At 42.6% G+C, this 17,348-nt stretch overlaps 2 protein-coding genes across 2 annotated transcripts; both read left to right on the forward strand.

The window, feature by feature from the left end:
* The first annotated feature begins 6,715 nt into the window (after positions 1-6,715).
* Positions 6,716-10,320, forward strand: LOC120721441 (uncharacterized protein K02A2.6-like). Its single transcript, XM_040011785.1, has one exon. The coding sequence runs from the start codon at positions 7,225-7,227 to the stop codon at positions 10,303-10,305; it is 3,081 nt and encodes a 1,026-aa protein (XP_039867719.1). The 5' UTR covers positions 6,716-7,224; the 3' UTR covers positions 10,306-10,320.
* Positions 10,315-11,237, forward strand: LOC120721449 (uncharacterized protein K02A2.6). The gene has a single exon (XM_040011799.1). It carries the CDS (start codon positions 10,344-10,346, stop codon positions 11,205-11,207), a length of 864 nt encoding a protein of 287 aa, XP_039867733.1. The 5' UTR covers positions 10,315-10,343; the 3' UTR covers positions 11,208-11,237.
* Positions 11,238-17,348: the final 6,111 nt, after the last annotated feature.

A 17,348-nucleotide genomic window follows, 5' to 3' on the forward strand; every position in this document is an offset into this window, starting at 1 on the left:
CAAAATAACTTGAGATGACTTGTTTCCACTGTATCACACACAGTGCACTACTTAGAGAAAAAGTGAAAGATTCCCAAATAAAAATGAGCCCTCTTAGGCAATAAATAGAAGCTCACACTATTTACATGAGTTTGATTGTTCTTTAGTATAAAGTGAATAATCTGATCAGGGTTTTTTCCCCTTATGCACTTTAATATATTATAGTAAGACCAGGTTTCCGTAACGTTGCTGCTCAGACTGAGGCCTGTTTGTCACACAAACCCAAATAAAGAATCTCTTTTTTTACAAACCTTTTAAATCAATATTAGACAACATGGAAATACATTAACATGCTCAAACCAGTCTGTCAAATAAACTACCATCTTTTAATTCCTCTGCTCTGAAATTTTCAGACAAGGCCACCTTGTCTGTGCTCTTCATCACATCTGATCCTCATCTCATCCCACAGTGTTTCATTTCTATGTAAAAATCAATAATCCACCCCTGTTTTTGAATACTTTAACCTCTGTCATAGGACCTGAGAAGCAATATGAGTGTCTCTCTCTCTCTCTCTCTGCTGCGTGTGTTATCCTTATTTCACCCTTGCAGAAACAGCAGGCAGGGGCTCTCATCTGCATCACTGTGCATGTGCGGTTTGTGTGTAACCACCTTTGAGTTGGCCTTTTGATTGACCTGTCTAAGTAGACCTTGTTGGGTTGCAAATGTTTATGGGGCATTAATTATCATTATTGGCAGAGGCATCCCCTAATTTTGCTCATTATTTCTATTGACTTAAAGTGGGGCATGAAGCCAAGCTCTGCTTTGATTATAGAGTAGAAACAGTGGCAGTTTATGTGGCCCATGATACTGATGGACAGGCTTAATTAGTGGTTTCAACTGGTTTTCCAACTGCATCCAAATTTAAGCCCCCACAGACCCAATTCATGACCTGCAGTTGTTAATAGGGAAAACAGCTGAAACAATATGCATGCACCTCTGCCAAGTCTGTCTAATTATGCAGTCAGGACCATAAGTATTTGGACAAGGACACGATTTTTGTGATTTTGCCTCACAATGGAGTGAAAGGAGGCCATCGAGATCTTTTAGTTCTAGTGGTTTGACAAAAATAATAATGTCATTTGTTGTAAAGACTCAATAATTCAACAAACAAACTCAATTATGAATCTAAATAATTGCAGTGACTGCCTAAAGCGTGGAAATAACCAAATGCCGTGTTTTACTGATGGACGGATTCTCCTGTCCAGCACCCTGGCACGGATCTTCCTGGGGAGGCTGCGGAGTGTGATCCCCTTCTAGTTACCCATTTAGAGGCACCGCCGCAGACCTCCACACAATGTTGCAGACATGTCAGCCAGGACAGCCCTACAGGGCCTTTAGCTTTAGGAAGCATTACTCAGCCACAATGTGTGAGTCTTCCTCATCGTCCACTGACTCTGCTCCCACTACAGGTGTGTCAGTGGGATTGAGGAGATCCTCAAAGTCTTCTTTCCACTGCCTGACCATATCCTCAGTTGAGTTCAGCACCATCCCAGAAGCATCCCACGCCCGGTGCATGATGAAGACCAACAATAAAACACCATTTGGGTTTAGATCAGGCTGTTCCTCCCAATCACACCCCTCCAGTGTTGCATTGGAGTCTCCAGATGAAGCACTCTCCAGCGCCCCACCCAGTGAGTCAAAGAAGGCTGGGCACTCTGATGCATCTGAAATGAAACACACGGTTCAAAACAAAGCTGATACAAAGGAAGAGGAAAGAAAATAAAGTGATTTTGATTGTAAACGATAGTAATCTATTACACAAAGGCACTCAAGTCTAAGAATAAAAATAAAGCCAGTGGTTGTAACAAATGTAACTAACATCTATCGTTCATCTATCTATGGATCTGCCTTCTTTATCAACATGTCACGTAAATACCAGGTTAGACATTATGCTCTTCACATTTTTGTCCATGTACTGTAAACTGTCAGTGTCTTACAAACAAAATCACAACATATGAGACTGGGTGGGAACCGGGTAGATATTTAATATAGAATTCTATGTAATTCTTCTGAATTTAGTGTGTAATCTTCAGTACTTTAAAATACTTGCTGGTTCTTAATGATACTTCAAATGTACACTACATTGTCAAAAGTATTTGTTCATCTACTTTCATATGCACATGAACTTTAGTGACTCTGATTCTTAATCCAAAGGGTTTAACAACAAAGCCGAACTCTTCCATCAGAAAGAGGAGCGTGATTTGTCACTTTGGAGAATTCATCTCCACTTCTCTAGAGTCCAGTTGTGACATTTGCATTGTGCCTGGTGATGGAAGGCTTGGGTGCAACTGCTCTACACACTGTTGTTGAGCTAATCGGAAGGCCACATGAAGTTTGGATCTCTGTAGCGATCGACTCTGCAGACCTCAGCATCTGCTGACCTCACGCTGTGATTTTACCACTTCGTGGCTGAGTTGCTGTCATTCCCAATCACTTCCACTTTGTACCACCAACAGCCTACTGTAGAATATTTAGTAGTGAAGAAATTTCACAGCTGAACTGCAGGTGACATCCTATCGCAGTACTTCTGAGGGCGAGCCATTCTTTCCCAAATGTTTGTAGATGCCGAGGTGTTTGATTTCATACTCCTGTGGCCGTGCAAGTGATTGAAATTCAATGATGATGGATGGGTGAGTAATTTGTCAATATGGTGTACATACAGTAGGACATGGGAGTAACAACTGGCAGTTTGTAAGAGTGTAGGAATAGGATAACTGATAACAGAACCCAAACCCCTAATAATACTTGTAGTTCTACTAAAGATATGAAAAGAATCCTTTTATCTCTCGTTCTGCTTTCTAGATGTTTGAGTATTATTAGGAAAAGGTAACTTGGGCTGCTCCCTCATTTTCCAGGGGGTTGCCAAAGTGCATATTTGACTTGGCAGAGACATGACCTTCCTGTCCTTCCTGACACAGCCCTGCTGTTTATCCAGGCTTGGGATCAGCACTAGGAGTAGACTAGCTTATGACCTCCTGAGGCTAAGTTTGTGTCTCCTTGAATCAAACCGCTATTTTTCACATATAAGGCAAATGTTTACCACTACATCACGGAGCCACAAAGTCTATCTGGTGGTAGTAAAAATGATGGCCTCACTTTAGGAGAATTACTGAATAAATGGTTGAAAAGAAGCTGCGAGATGGTAAAATAGACTGATTCTTATTTAGTGCTTTTCTACTCTCCCAAAGTGCTCTATACAACATGCCTCACTCACCCAATCACACCCTTACAAGCACTTTCTTCTTTTTCTTTAGTGCTGTTTAACAAACATTCACACTCAGATGGCTACATCAGAGAGCAACTGGGGGTTAGTATCTTACCCAAGGATATTTGGCATGCAGACTAGGGGAGCCATGGATCGAACCACCAACCTTCCAATCAGTAGCTGACCTGCTCTACCACCTGACCTACAGATGTGTTATGAAGTTCACTTCTTCAACACCACCATCACCAGTTTCTCCAGTATGGGTCAGAACATCCCTACATCTGCTCTCAACTTTGTTTGCCAACTTTTTTTTGCGTGGGAAGCAGCAGGTGCATGTCTCGAGAGCCTTTGTGTGCACGCAGAGCGTATATCTTCATTTAGTCATTTCGTACAAGTCTCATTTGCCCATTAGAGTTTCAGCGTCGGTTTATCCTCACCTTTGATGTTACCTACTTTTGTCGTTGTTCAGCGTGTTGTTAAATGTATGCAGGTTAGACTAAATGAGCTGCAACCAACAGTTTTTTGCTTCCCACGCTAAACATGCAGGAACTCACACACTCCCACCCCGTCGTGCTACTGCAGTGACAGTGAGTGAACCCCTGGAAGCTGATAGACAGTTTAGGGTTTAAACAGCTCGTATATGTTACACAAGCTTCCCTCACCAACTGTGAGACTCGTCTTCCAGCTGAGTCGGCATTGTCAAAGAGTTTTAACTGTAGAAATGTGCAAAAATAAATAAATAAATAAATGTGGAGCGCAGGGGCTCAGCCTTCTGCTGCTGTAGGGCTGATTCAGGAAAAGCTGTTCCAAGATCACACTGCAGGCAATTTGCAGCCGTCACATGAATAGAAAGCATCAGAGAGCATTCTTCACATCGCCATTCTGAGCACATATTTAACAGCTTTGTCCACGTAGGTCTTTAATCCCCCAAACTGAATATCAATTAACAGCCGCCTTCTTTATAGTCAGGTTTGAGAATAGCTTATGGTAAAGAAAGGGAGGCTGAAAAAAAGGAAGAAGAAGAAGAGGGGGGATTTTAAATTGCTCTCTGTTCACTTAGCATTTAATGGTGCTTTTCTGAGGGTTCTGCCCTTGTTGGGTTGTGCTTTATGGTCAGATAAAAGTCGTGCAGGGGAAAAAATGCCATCTGGGCTCTGTGCCAAGGGGCTGGTGTTTCACAGCAGCTCCAGCCTCTCACCAGGATGTGATGAGAAACTTGGTGGGAGGGTGAGGGATGAGGTGGGGCGGGGAGCAGCCCCTCAAGGTGCCACTTCCATGGAGACGCAGCTGGGCCAAACAAGACTTCCATCAGTCGACAAATAGGAGGTGAGGCGGCTGTCTGGCTCCCTCATTACTGAGAGCCCAGCAGCCTCTGTCAGTCTGCTGAGATGTGCTTCTGTGGGCCGTCAGTGTGGGCAACGCTTATCAACATCTCGTGGTAATGAGTGATGTTGAGCGTAAATCTTTTCTTGTGGGACTGGTTATGTTGTTGCTCTCGGCTCTGTTGCCTAGGAAATAAGCATCTCACTGTAAAGGTGGCGGTCTGCGGTCTGTTTGCCCTTTTCCTCAAATTTTTTATTCGATTGGATTGAACTTTCACCTCAAAAGTGGACACGCTCTCCATCATTTTTCACCTCTGTTTTGTTTAATATTCTACCTTGACTTTCACGTGTCCACTCAGAAAGAAGGGAGCCATCTCACCTCTCCTGACTCTTCACGTGTTCTCTAACTACACATTGGCACGAAGAATTGAAGGCTACTTGTGTTCATGCTGGTTTAGCGCTGAAGAAGCCACAAAAGATGTATTTAAAATCAGGGTCAGGGTTCACAGGAGAGAGGACCCAAGTGTAGGATAACAGAGGCAGGTTAAATAAACAAAAAGTGAGCCTTTAATGGCTGATCCAATAACCAGTTAAACACAAAGTCCAACCTGCAGTTACAAGGAAACAGGTGTCCAAGAAGAGGCTCATGAAACACAGACAACGAGAGAGCAAACAGGCGACACATAGGTGAAAACAAACACAACAAAGCTCCACTGGAGATGCACAGCTTTTCAAAATAAGACAAGAAGTAACTGAAAATGCAAAGGAACCAGAAAACCAACAGAAGACAGAGAGGGTAATGAGACAATAAATCTCCAGAAACGACTACCTCTGGGAACTTGACCAACAGCTGTGTCACAGACATTTGTACGGGCTGCTGCAAAGCTGCAAATCTTTATGCTAATCACAACGAGCGCAAACACAACATTACAAAAACAACAATCGTGAATGTTCTGAAAAACAACAACAAAACTTTACTTTTCAAACTTGTAAAAACACCCTGCAAATAAATACAAAAATTGCAATAGTTTTTTTTTATTCAGTTCAATTCAATTCAGTTTTATTTACACAGCGCCAAATCACAACAGCAGTCGCCTCAAGGTGCTTTATATTGCACAGTAGATTGTACAATAATACATACAAAGAAAAACCCAACAATCATATGACCTCCTATGACCAAGCACTTTGGTGACAGTGGGAAGGAAAAACTCCCTTTTAACAGGAAGAAACCTCCAGCAGAACCAGGCTCAGGGAGGGATAGAGATAGTGTCTGTCTCCCGAATCCAAACTGGAAGCTGGTTCCACAGAAGAGGGGCCTGAAAACTGAAGGCTCTGCCTCCCATTCTACTTTTAAATACTCTAGGAACAACAAGTAGGCCTGCAGAGCGAGAGCGAAGCGCTCTAATAGGGCGATATGGTACTACAAGGTCATTAAGATAAGATGGGGCCTGATTATTTAAGACCTTGTATGTGAGGAGCAGGATTTTGAATTCAATTCTGGATTTAACAGGAAGCCAATGAAGGGAAGCCAAAACAGGAGAAATCTGCTCTCTTTCTAGTCCCTGTCAGGACTCTTGCTGCAGCATTTTGGATCAGCTGAAGGCTTTTCAGTGAGTTTTTTGGACATCCTGATAATAATGAATTACAGTAGTCCAGCCTGGAAGTAATAAATGCATGAACTAGTTTTTTAGCATCACTCTGAGACAGGATATTTCTAACTTTAGAGATGTTGCGCAAATGGAAGAAAGCAGTCTTACATATTTGTTTAATATAATGATAATGGACTGGATTTATATAGCACTTTTCAAGGCACCCAAAGCGCTTTACAATGCCACTATTCATTCACACACTGCTGGAGGTAAGCTACGGTTGTAGCCACAGCTGCCCTGGGGCAGACTGACAGAAGCGAGGCTGCCATATCGCACCATCAGCCCCTCTGGCCAACACCAGTAGGCAAGTAGAGTAAAGTGTCTTGCCCAAGGACACAACGACCAGGACAGAGAGCCCGGGGATTGAACCAGCGACCTTCCGGTTATAGATGAGCTTCCCAACCCCCTGAGCCACGGTCGCGTTGAAGGACATGTCCAGGTCAAAAATGATGTTCCTCACAGTGTTACTGGAGGCCAAGGTAATGCCATCCAGAGTAAGAATCTGCTTAGATACCATATTTGTTGTGTATTTTGGGTTATAACAGGACCCGTAGCGGTCATGCCCAGATGCATTATGGGATAAAAGCTTTAGGCTGTCGCTCGGGCTAGCTCCATGTTAAGTTATGCCGTTATAATAAATACCTCAAGTTACGTCGTGGTCCGAGTATCATTGTTATACTAGTAACCCGGAGTGAAGATATAACAAAAGTGGCGACGAGGACGTCTGGACCGACGCTGCAGTCCGCTTTGGAGTTTTACACTTTTTTTCCCCTGCTGCTGCCTCGTGCTGACTTGGTGTTAGACGGCGCCGGAGGGAGGACGACACACCCGGTGTGCGAAGGTGGATGCCGCTTTTTTTTCTCAGCGAAACAGGGAGGAATGTACAGCGGACAGGACGACGAAGGCAGACTCCGTAAGTGACGCTAACCAAAACATAAACGGTTAAAAGAGACGTTACGAAAAGGAACAGTTGTGAGGGGAAGAGTGCCATTCAACCAGGAGCCGAGTAATGGCTGGAGTTACTGGCCCTATCGGTCCCTTCGACGAAAGCACGGAGCAATGGAGCTCATATACGGAGCGTTTTGGATATTTCGTTGCGGCTAACGACATACAGGATGCTAAACTGGTGCCCATTTTTTTGAGTGTGATAGGCCCAAAGACTTTTACCCTGCTAAGGAGCCTGCTACAGCCAGCAAAGCCAGGCAATAAAAGTTTCACAGAGATCGTGGACACACTGACCAAACACTTCTCGCCCAAGCCCCTCGTGATTGCTGAACGGTTCAGGTTTCACAAGCGAAACCAAGAAGAGGGTGAGTCTGTCACAATGTTCGTTGCATCGTTACGCAAATTAGCTGAACACTGTGAGTTTAAAGATGTTTTAAATGACACATTAAGAGACAGACTCGTGTGTGGTTTAAGAAATGAAGCTGCACAGAAGAAATTGCTCACGGAAAGTGACTTGACTCTTGAGAAGGCAATTAATATCAGTGTGACCATGGAAATGGCATCAAAAGAAGCCCATGCGCTACATGCTACAGACAGAGTACACAAACTAGACAATGGTAAAGCAAATGCACAGGGACCATGCTTCCGCTGTGGCAAGTTAGGACACCTTGCTAGTGATTGCTGGTGCAAAGAAATGGATTGCAACAACTGTGGAAAAAAAGGTCATGTAGCACGGGCATGCAGGAACAAAAGGTGCAAGGATAAGGGCTCAAAGCCTGGAAATAAAAGAGGCACTGCAAGATTCAAAAAAGAAAGACATGTTCACACAGTTAAGCTTCATGAGGATAGAGCAAATGACTCCTCAGATGAAGAAGTGTTGTCTGCAATAAATACTGTGCGAATACTGAAGGTGGATGAAACCTCAGACGGCTTTTGGGTCAAGCCCAAACTGGAGGGACATGTTGTAAAAATGCAGATTGACACTGGGTCAAAAGCATCACTAGTGTCATATAATGTCTATAGGACATGTCTGAAGCACCTTCCACTCAAACCCTCCGACACAGTATTTAAAGGATATACTGGACATCGAGTGCCTATGAAAGGAATGGCAGAGGTGACTGTTCAATACAATGGCCAAACTGCTAAGCTGCCTGTGTATGTTATGCAGAAGAACTGCCCTGCTATAATGGGACGTGTGTGGCTCAAAACAATCAGACTCAACTGGCAAGGAGTGAGAAAGCTGTCGCATGGTTCCTCTCAGCTACAGGCCATACTGGGAAAACACCAGGAGGTTTTTCGTGAGGAACTGGGCAGCATGAAAAAAATTACAGTGAAGCTGCATCTCAAGCCTGACTCCAAGCCAGTCTTTATGAAGGCTAGACCTGTGCCGTACGCCATTCGGCCCAAGGTGGAGTCTAATTTAGACGCATTGGTCAAGAATGGTGTTCTGGAGCCGGTTACGACCAGCGAGTGGGCCACGCCCATCGTTCCAGTTCCTAAAAAGGACGGCAGAATCCGGATCTGCGGAGACTTCAAGGTATCCGTGAATCCTGTATTAACAGCAGAGCAGTATCCCCTTCCGCTGATTGATGACTTATTTGCTGGTCTGAGTGGAGGACAAAAGTTCAGCAAAATAGATCTCAACCAAGCTTACCTGCAAATGCACGTTGAAGAGCAGTCACGTGACATGTTGACTATTAACACACATAAGGGACTTTTCAGATTTTGCAGGTTGCCTTTTGGCATCACATCAGCTCCAGCATTGTTTCAACGAGTGATTGATCAAATCCTGAGCGGATTACCTGGTGTGCAATGCTATCTGGATGATATCCTGTGTACAGGAGCAGATGATGAAGAGCATCTGCGCAACTTGGATGCGACCCTTCAGAGGCTGAAGGAATACGGATTGAGAGTCCGTAAGGAGAAATGTGACTTTTTCCAGTCATCTGTGGAATATCTAGGGCACGTGATTGATGCAAATGGACTTCACACTGCACCTTCGAAGATCACAGCAATCGTGGATGCACCCCCACCACGAAATGTCAGTCAGTTAAAGTCTTTCTTAGGGCTGTTGAACTACTACGGACGGTTCATACCCAACTTGGCATCACTCCTGAAACCACTGCACAACCTGCTACGCAAGGAAGAAGCATGGGAGTGGACAGCAAGCTGCCAAGAGGCCTTTCAAAAGGCAAAGGATTCACTGACTGCATCTGAGGTGCTAACCCACTTCAATCCCAAGTTCCCAATTCAGCTTGCTTGTGATGCTTCTCCCTATGGGGTGGGGGCAGTGATTTCCCACATTCTCCCAAATGGCGAAGAAAGGCCAATTGCATTCGCATCAAGGACATTAAACATAGCAGAGTCCAACTATGCTCAGCTGGAACGAGAGGCGCTGAGCATTGTATTCGGTGTTCGGAAATTCCACCAGTACCTGTACGGTAGGAAGTTTACACTGTTTACTGACCATAGGCCTCTCACAACCATCCTGGGACCCTATACAGGGATTCCATCTCTTGCTGCTTCACGTCTCCAGAGGTGGGCGTTGATATTGTCAGGACATTCTTATGACATCAAGTATCGCAAATCGGAGTCTCATTGCAATGCAGATGGGTTGTCCAGGTTACCCCTTCCTGTTAAAAAACCCGTCTCTGACACAGTTGAGATCCTCTACTTCAGGGAGGTAGAGACAGCACCTGTTTCGGCTGTGCAGGTGAAAAAGGCGTCCAGAAATGACCCTGTGTTGGCAGCAGTGCTGGACTGGATCATTAAGGGTCTGCCTGCAAGTAAGGGTGTAGACCTGAAGGCTTTCCTGGGAAAGCGGGCGGAGCTTTCTGTTCAGGCGGGATGTTTGCTGTGGGGGAGGAGAGTCATCATTCCCATGTCATTGCGACCAAAACTGTTGAAGCAACTGCATGCAGGACATAGTGGAATAGTGAGAATGAAGGAAATAGCGAGAAGCTATTTTTGGTGGCCAAATATGGACAAACAGATTGAGGAGATTGCTAAAAACTGCTCTTCGTGTCAGATGGTCCGGAACAACCCACCACTTGCTCCTCTCCTCCCTGGGAGTTCCCACAGGAGCCATGGCATCGGGTACACATTGACTTTGCAGGTCCATACGAGGACAAAATGTTTCTTGTAGCTGTTGATGCACACAGTAAATGGCCTGAAGTGACCATCATGAAATCAGCCACCACTGAAAAGACCATAGAAGCTCTAGGAGAAATGTTCAGTAGGTTTGGATCTCCTACTCAGATAGTCTCTGACAATGGACCTCAACTGGTTTCACAGGAAATGGAGGCTTTCCTACAGGCTAATGGAGTGCAGCACATTACGTCAGCTCCATACCATCCTGCAACGAATGGTCTTGCAGAAAGGTTTGTTCAGACAATGAAACATGCACTGAAAACATCACAAGGCCAAGGAACACTGCATCAGAGACTGCACAAGTTTCTGCTTAACTACCGGAATAGTCCACATGCTACCACAAGGACATCTCCTGCCAACGCAATGTTCAAAAGAGATCTGCGCACTACCTTTGATCTTTTGAAACCCTCAACTGTGAAGGACACTCTACAAAAACAACAAGAGAAACAAATCATGTACAGGGGTCAAAAGGTCAAGGACAGAGTCTTCAGCACCGGCGAGTCAGTGCAGGCCAGGAACTACCGAGGAGTACACAAGTGGGTTCCTGCAACTGTCATTGCTCAAACTGGTCCAGTTTCATATACAGTTCAGGTGGCCGATGGAGTGTGGAGAAGACACGTGGATCAGCTACTCCGGTCCGCACCAGTGTCTGCAGAAGGGTCTTGCGGAGATCTTGGAAATGCACTCATCGACTCGGCAGCCCCTTCACACACACAAGTAGAGAACTCCACCACATCAGGAACAGTGGTTCCACCTGTAAATGAGACTGTAAGAGAGACTGAGACATCTTCGGTGTCAGGAACAAAGGCTCCACAAGAGAGCACACAGACTGACGTTACCACAGACCGCCGATACCCCGACAGAGAGCGGCGGCCTCCTGTTCGTCTGAGTTATTAGATGGCACCTGACCCAAATGAACGGGGCAGAATAATCCCCATGGGTCATGGGGGAGGTTGAGGTAGTCCACCCTCACTCCCCAAGATAGCAATTAGAAGAGTTGGTGTTGTAACCTTACAGTTAATAAGAGGTGAAATGTTTGTGAGTCTATTACTGTCATGTACCAGTGAAGACTGAAGTTTGTGAGTAGATCACCTGTTTATTTCGTAGTACATCCTTTGTAAGAGGGGAGGAGATGTTGTGTATTTTGGGTTATAACAGGACCCGTAGCGGTCATGCCCAGATGCATTATGGGATAAAAGCTTTAGGCTGTCGCTTGGGCTAGCTCCATGTTAAGTTATGCCGTTATAATAAATACCTCAAGTTACGTCGTGGTCCAAGTATCATTGTTATACTAGTAACTAGGAGTGAAGATATAACAATATTTCTAAGATTTTCAGGGCCGAGTACAATAACCTCAGTTTTATCTGAATTAAGAAGCAGAAAGTTAGCGGCCATCCAGGTCTTTATGTCTTTAAGACATTCCTGCAGTTTAACTAATTGGTGTGTGTTATCTGGCTTCATGGACAGATAGAGTCTTCTAATGATGCTGCCTAAGGGAAGCGTGTATAATGTAAACAGAATTGGTCCTAGCACTGAACCCTGTGGAACTCCATAATTAACCTCAGCGTGTGAAGAGGACTCTCCATTTACATGTACAAATTGGAGTCTGTTAGCTGTTTGACAACTACTCTTTCAAGGATTTTTGATATGAAAGGAAGGTTGGAGTTTGGCCTATAATTAGCTAAGACAGCTGGGTCTAGAGATTTTAAGTACAGGTTTAACTACAGCCAGCTTGAAGGCCTGTGGTACATAGCCGATTATTAGAGATAGGTTGATCATATTTAAGATTGAAGAATTAATTAATGGCAGGACTTCTTTGAGCAGTTTTGTAGGAATGGGGTCTAAAAGACACGTTGATGGTTTGGAGGAAGTAATTATTGAAGTTAACTCAGAAAGATCAATTGGAGAAAAAGAGTCTAAATGAATATCAGTGGTACTGAAAGCAGCTGTAGATAATATTATTATAATAATATTATAATATTATTGGTAATTTTTTCTCTAATGATTAAAATTTTATTTGTGAAGAAGTTCATGAAGTCATTACTAGTTAACGTTAAAGGGATGGTTGGCTCAACAGAGCTCTGGCTGTTTGTCAGCCTGGCTACAGTGCTGAAGAGAAACTATTTCTCCAGGCTAAATGATGATCCTCTAAATTTGTGACATCCATTTCCTCTCCAGCTTACGAGTCATCTGCTTTAGGCTACGTGTTTGAGAATTATACCACTTCTGATTTGAGGCCTTAGTTTTCACAGGAGCTACAGTATCCAGAGTCGTACGTAGTGAGGAGGTAAAATTATTAACAAGATATAATATCTTGCTAATATATATCGTCTTTTTGGTAGCGTTGTTCTTTTGTTAAATGTTGCGTGTGTGTTTTATTTAATGTTGTATTTCCTGAGATGTTTTTGTGTTTTTCTTTTTGTCGTTGCTTAATTTTGTGTCGTTGTACTTAAAATGACACCGTAGTTTTGACACATTGCTAACCAACAGTAAGGTAAAACAGGCCTGGCATGAATAAAATGTGTTCAAGAATAATGTGTACAAACTATGACTGTAGTTACTTAAATAAATGCACATCAGCGTTCAATAGTGGCAGCTGTTACATGTTTTTTCATGACTGTAATTTGCCACTTCTTAGTCACTGCAGTAAAGCACATTAGTTTTTCCGGTTAATCTCCTGCACTAAGTTTTTAATTGGTGTCTATGAGGTAAGGCTAAAGTGGCAGTGAATCCTTTTCCTTTTTAGAAGCAGCTGCTAAGAAATGAAGTCACAAATGCACAGTGAAGAGGCCGCAGTGAGTACTCCAGATGTTTAACATTCAGCTTCCCATTTAGGCAAAGTCACAATCAGCAAAAAGAGCGTCTTGGCTTCCAGTCGATTAAAAGGGGAAAAAATGAAGATGCTATTAATACATGACGAAACATTTGCTGGATCCCGGGACCATAAATCATTACCTTAAGCCCTTTCGGTCCACGGTGTTCTTCTTTAATTTGTCCCCCTCCCCCCACCAGCTCATGGCCCAGATCACCGAGGAGCTCACTAAGAGCATTGTCTTCCTGCCAGCTCACTTAGCATATCTAGTTTTATTTTGAACCCTCTGGCTGTTTGGCAGGAGGAGAGAATAAGCAATGTTAAAGGTATTTATGAGGCTGTCCTTAAAGAACCTTTCTTTATATCAACAGTTTGACTAATGCATATGACAGGGAACTTGATATTGGCAGCAGCTATGAAAAACTTGTCTGCATGACTGATGGTGGGTACGATAGCTGCCAAGCCAACATGTATTAATTATAGTAGCTTTTAAACACACTGATTTTCACTACGTTTGGGAACTACCTAAATGACCGGGCCATTTATAATTACAAGTCTGCAAGAAGCTTATAATTAAGACAAAATCGATATTTTTTTATGATGGCTTATGTGTATAAGCAGAAAACAGATTGTTGGACCATTCTGCAAAGCGAAGGGAGTTTGAGTGTTTGAGTGCAGGCACTTTTTTATGGAAGGTTTTTAGGCTATTCTGGATATATACAAATACCTAATCCTGCTCTGAAGGAGTCTGGATATACTACCCAGGGCACTCTGTAGGTATGGAGGCAGAAATAAAAGGCTTTTAAACAGCTCAACAGTCTGTTCTTTTTTATTCCTCTTTTTCTTCACACCGGTGAATTATTGCAACATGCATCAGGCCAAGCTGAAGAAAACCTGAAGTTATGAAAAAGAATTCAGCTAGTGAGAAAAGAATAACCGGGACTCTCCAACTTCACTTCGAATTTGGTGATCCAAAATCAGATCCAGTAACAGGCTATACCCCCATTTCAGCAGGACCCATGGCTGCACAGCTACTGTGGCCTGACACAAGTGCAGTTTCAAGAACATTACTAACTGACTAACATTTGTAATCAGACTACCTTTGGCATTGTGTATCAGGACATGCAAAAACCTTATTTGGTTTTTTAGTTTTATTTATATAGTGCCAAATCATAGCAACACTTGCCTCAAGGCACTCTATATTGTAATGTAAAGACCCTACAATAATACAGAGAAACCCCAATAATCATATGACCCTTTTTGAGCCAGCACTTAGGCAACAGTGGGAAGAAAAAACTCCCTTTTAACAGCAGAACCAGTTTCAGGGAGGGGCAGCCATCTGCTGTCAACTGTTGGGGTGAGGGGGAGGATTTTTTCGACCATCTCTGTGTGGCTGCTATGGTTTCTGATCAAAACATGTCTACAGACAGATGACAATGAGCTCAAGGCGTTGACCTGGCCTCCAAGACACACTCACACCTCGCCAAACATGTCCAATCCTGGGAAGAGCCTGCAACTCTCAGCACGACAAATTATCCCCACCACTAATCTGACATTACGTGCATATGTGTTTAAATGAAAAAAAGTTTCCGTTTGCTTCACTAAGGTCTGACAAAAAGGTTATTAGTAGGCGTAGTTATGTTTTATTCACACCTCTTTCACAGGCCGCAATGTGACTGCTGGAGTGGAGCCCATGTACGTACCTGTGAGCTTTAAATGCATTCCTGTTGTAAATATTTATAACACATCATTAATAGTATTCCACACATTATCGGAACTGCTAACAGTTACTTTCATAGCACATTTAAATGTGTACTGCGCACACTACTGTATCATAGGTTATATATGAAGATTGTAAAAATTGTATTTTTTATTGATTTGAACCTTTTTATAGTGTCTAATATTATTATCCTTTTTAAAAATCAGGTACTAGCAAGTGGTTATTTTTTGAGGTTGATGTAAAACCACAGAGGTCACTAAAGTAAAAAAAAATTACTGCATAGCCTGTGTAATTGTAGATAATGTAACAAAAAATAGCCTAAATTTTCAAGAACCTATAAATGTGCTGCCAAATTTATCCTCAGCACTTAAAACTCTACTTCTGCAAAAGCCCCAAAGCATCCTCTACCAATCTCCCTCAGTCAGACCCCACAGAACACCTCCAGGGGCCCCACGCCTCACGGGCATAAGTCCAGCCAGAGCCACTGAATGGAATTTGACTTAGTCAAGGACTCTGAGTCCGACTTAAACCCTTTGTGTTACATCTGAAGTTTGAATTTAAAAAGACTGGCAAATATTTTCACATGGACAGTGTACATGTGATTTCTTGCACTAATGGAAAATTATAGCCAAGCACAAATGTAGTGACTCACACATGTCTGAACCACAGAAAAGAACAAGAGAGAGAGAGAAAATATAGCACATTTATTTGTGAAAAAATAACTTGGTAGACAGGAGGGATGACTCAGAATGACAAAACTGCAGAATAAGAACCTCCAGGTTTACAGGATACATATTTATTTTGATTCTTAGTAGTTATCATAGATAGTACAGTTATCCATCAAACTGTCTATCCCATTACCTGGGCTCTCTCACAGTTACATACAGCACCTTTGCACCAGGCCCTCTGCTCTGCCTGCTGTGACTGTCAGGTTGATGTATGTACCTGTTAGCTGCAGCTAACCATCTGCACTTTTCACGTCTTTTTTCAGTGTTTCCCTGCATCTCTGAAAGACTCTTAACATCTTATTATGTATCTTATTTGTTCTTTGGATGCTAATTAAAGTCTAAATTTACATCAAAATTACAATTTTATTAATTGTTGCGTTAATTAGCTTAGCTTAAAACTTAGCTAGTTTACCGGATGCATTAGCTATGGTTTGCTTAACGATAAACTTTTATTTTATAGGTAGAATTAATTTGAAAGGTTGATATTGGTGTGTAGAGCAAAGGCCATACATTTCTACAATGAAAAGCAGCATCAAAGCTGCCAGGAAAAATGCTGCATCAGCCAAGAAAGCCTTGGATCCTTCCTCTCCCTCATTTGGAGGAAAACAACAGAGGAAACTACAGGGTGAGTTCAACCAGCTGCTGTTAGCAGTAAAATATCTTTTTAAATAAATACATTTTCATCAGATAACTTTTCTTTCCTTCTATTTGCTGCTATTTTTGACTTGAATTTGTCAAAGATACATTCTGGTCTAATCAAACAAAGGAAATTTGTCTTGACTTTCTGTTTTGTTCTAATCATCTTTGTTAAGGCTGTTGAAGATTTTGGCTTCTTTAATTTACTGAGAGACAGGGTTGAGAAGTTCCGGAAAAATGCAAAATATTTTTCATTTGAGTTTTTTGATATCTTTTCTTCCAGTGTTTTTACTTATTCAGGCACACATTCCCTTAAATGTTTGGGATTTTAGTGAATGATTTGAAATATGAATTCCCTGACACCATACTTTCTTTTAGGCCGGAACACCAAACATTATTGTGTATAACTCAGGTGTCCTCGGTCATTTTCAAGAGCCACAAAAATAGAAAGAATAATATATAAATGATTGTAGCCCACGGCTTTCCGCACACTGTTTGAATGTGTGAGATACTTTAAAAGCTGAATACCGAATAAAGTGAATTGAGGCACTGTACTAAGATACCACACATGACATCCTCTAATCTGCCCTCACTAAATGTCGTTGTTTTCACAGCATGGAGAGCACAGTGATGCATCTCTGCTGTATTGTGGTGCTGAGCTCATCGTTCATGTAAACAAGTAAGTTTTTCATTTTTATTGGCATTTGGATATTTCCCCCTTTCAACCCTGGATTGGCTCAGTAAAAGGACAGAGAAACTTTAAGATATTGCTAATGTGTGTTTGTGAGAAACAAAGGGACAGACTGTGTAGACTGCTCCACACATTCCTTTGACTGTTTATGGATCAGGACTCGCTCTGCGTGTAGTATTTAAACACTCAGTTTTCCCATACAGCAGAGGAGGGCTGTGAGAGGTTTGAACACCTCCAAGCTGCCGTGAAATCTTAACAGTGATTGCGTCACACGTTAAGGATCAAACAAACAGATGCTGTCAGATGTTTCCTGCCCATGTTAGCGCAGGAAATTCAGCATGCTCTACATAAAATGATAATGAGAGAATAAAAATGTTAAGCACACAGTTTAGCTTCACTAAGTCCCAGTAAGGTTGGATCTGAATTATAATAGCATATCTTATATTTTTGT

The sequence above is a fragment of the Simochromis diagramma genome, unplaced genomic scaffold (genome assembly GCF_900408965.1).
Source record: "Simochromis diagramma unplaced genomic scaffold, fSimDia1.1 OVJJ01000123.1, whole genome shotgun sequence".
Lineage (NCBI taxonomy): Eukaryota > Metazoa > Chordata > Actinopteri > Cichliformes > Cichlidae > Simochromis > Simochromis diagramma.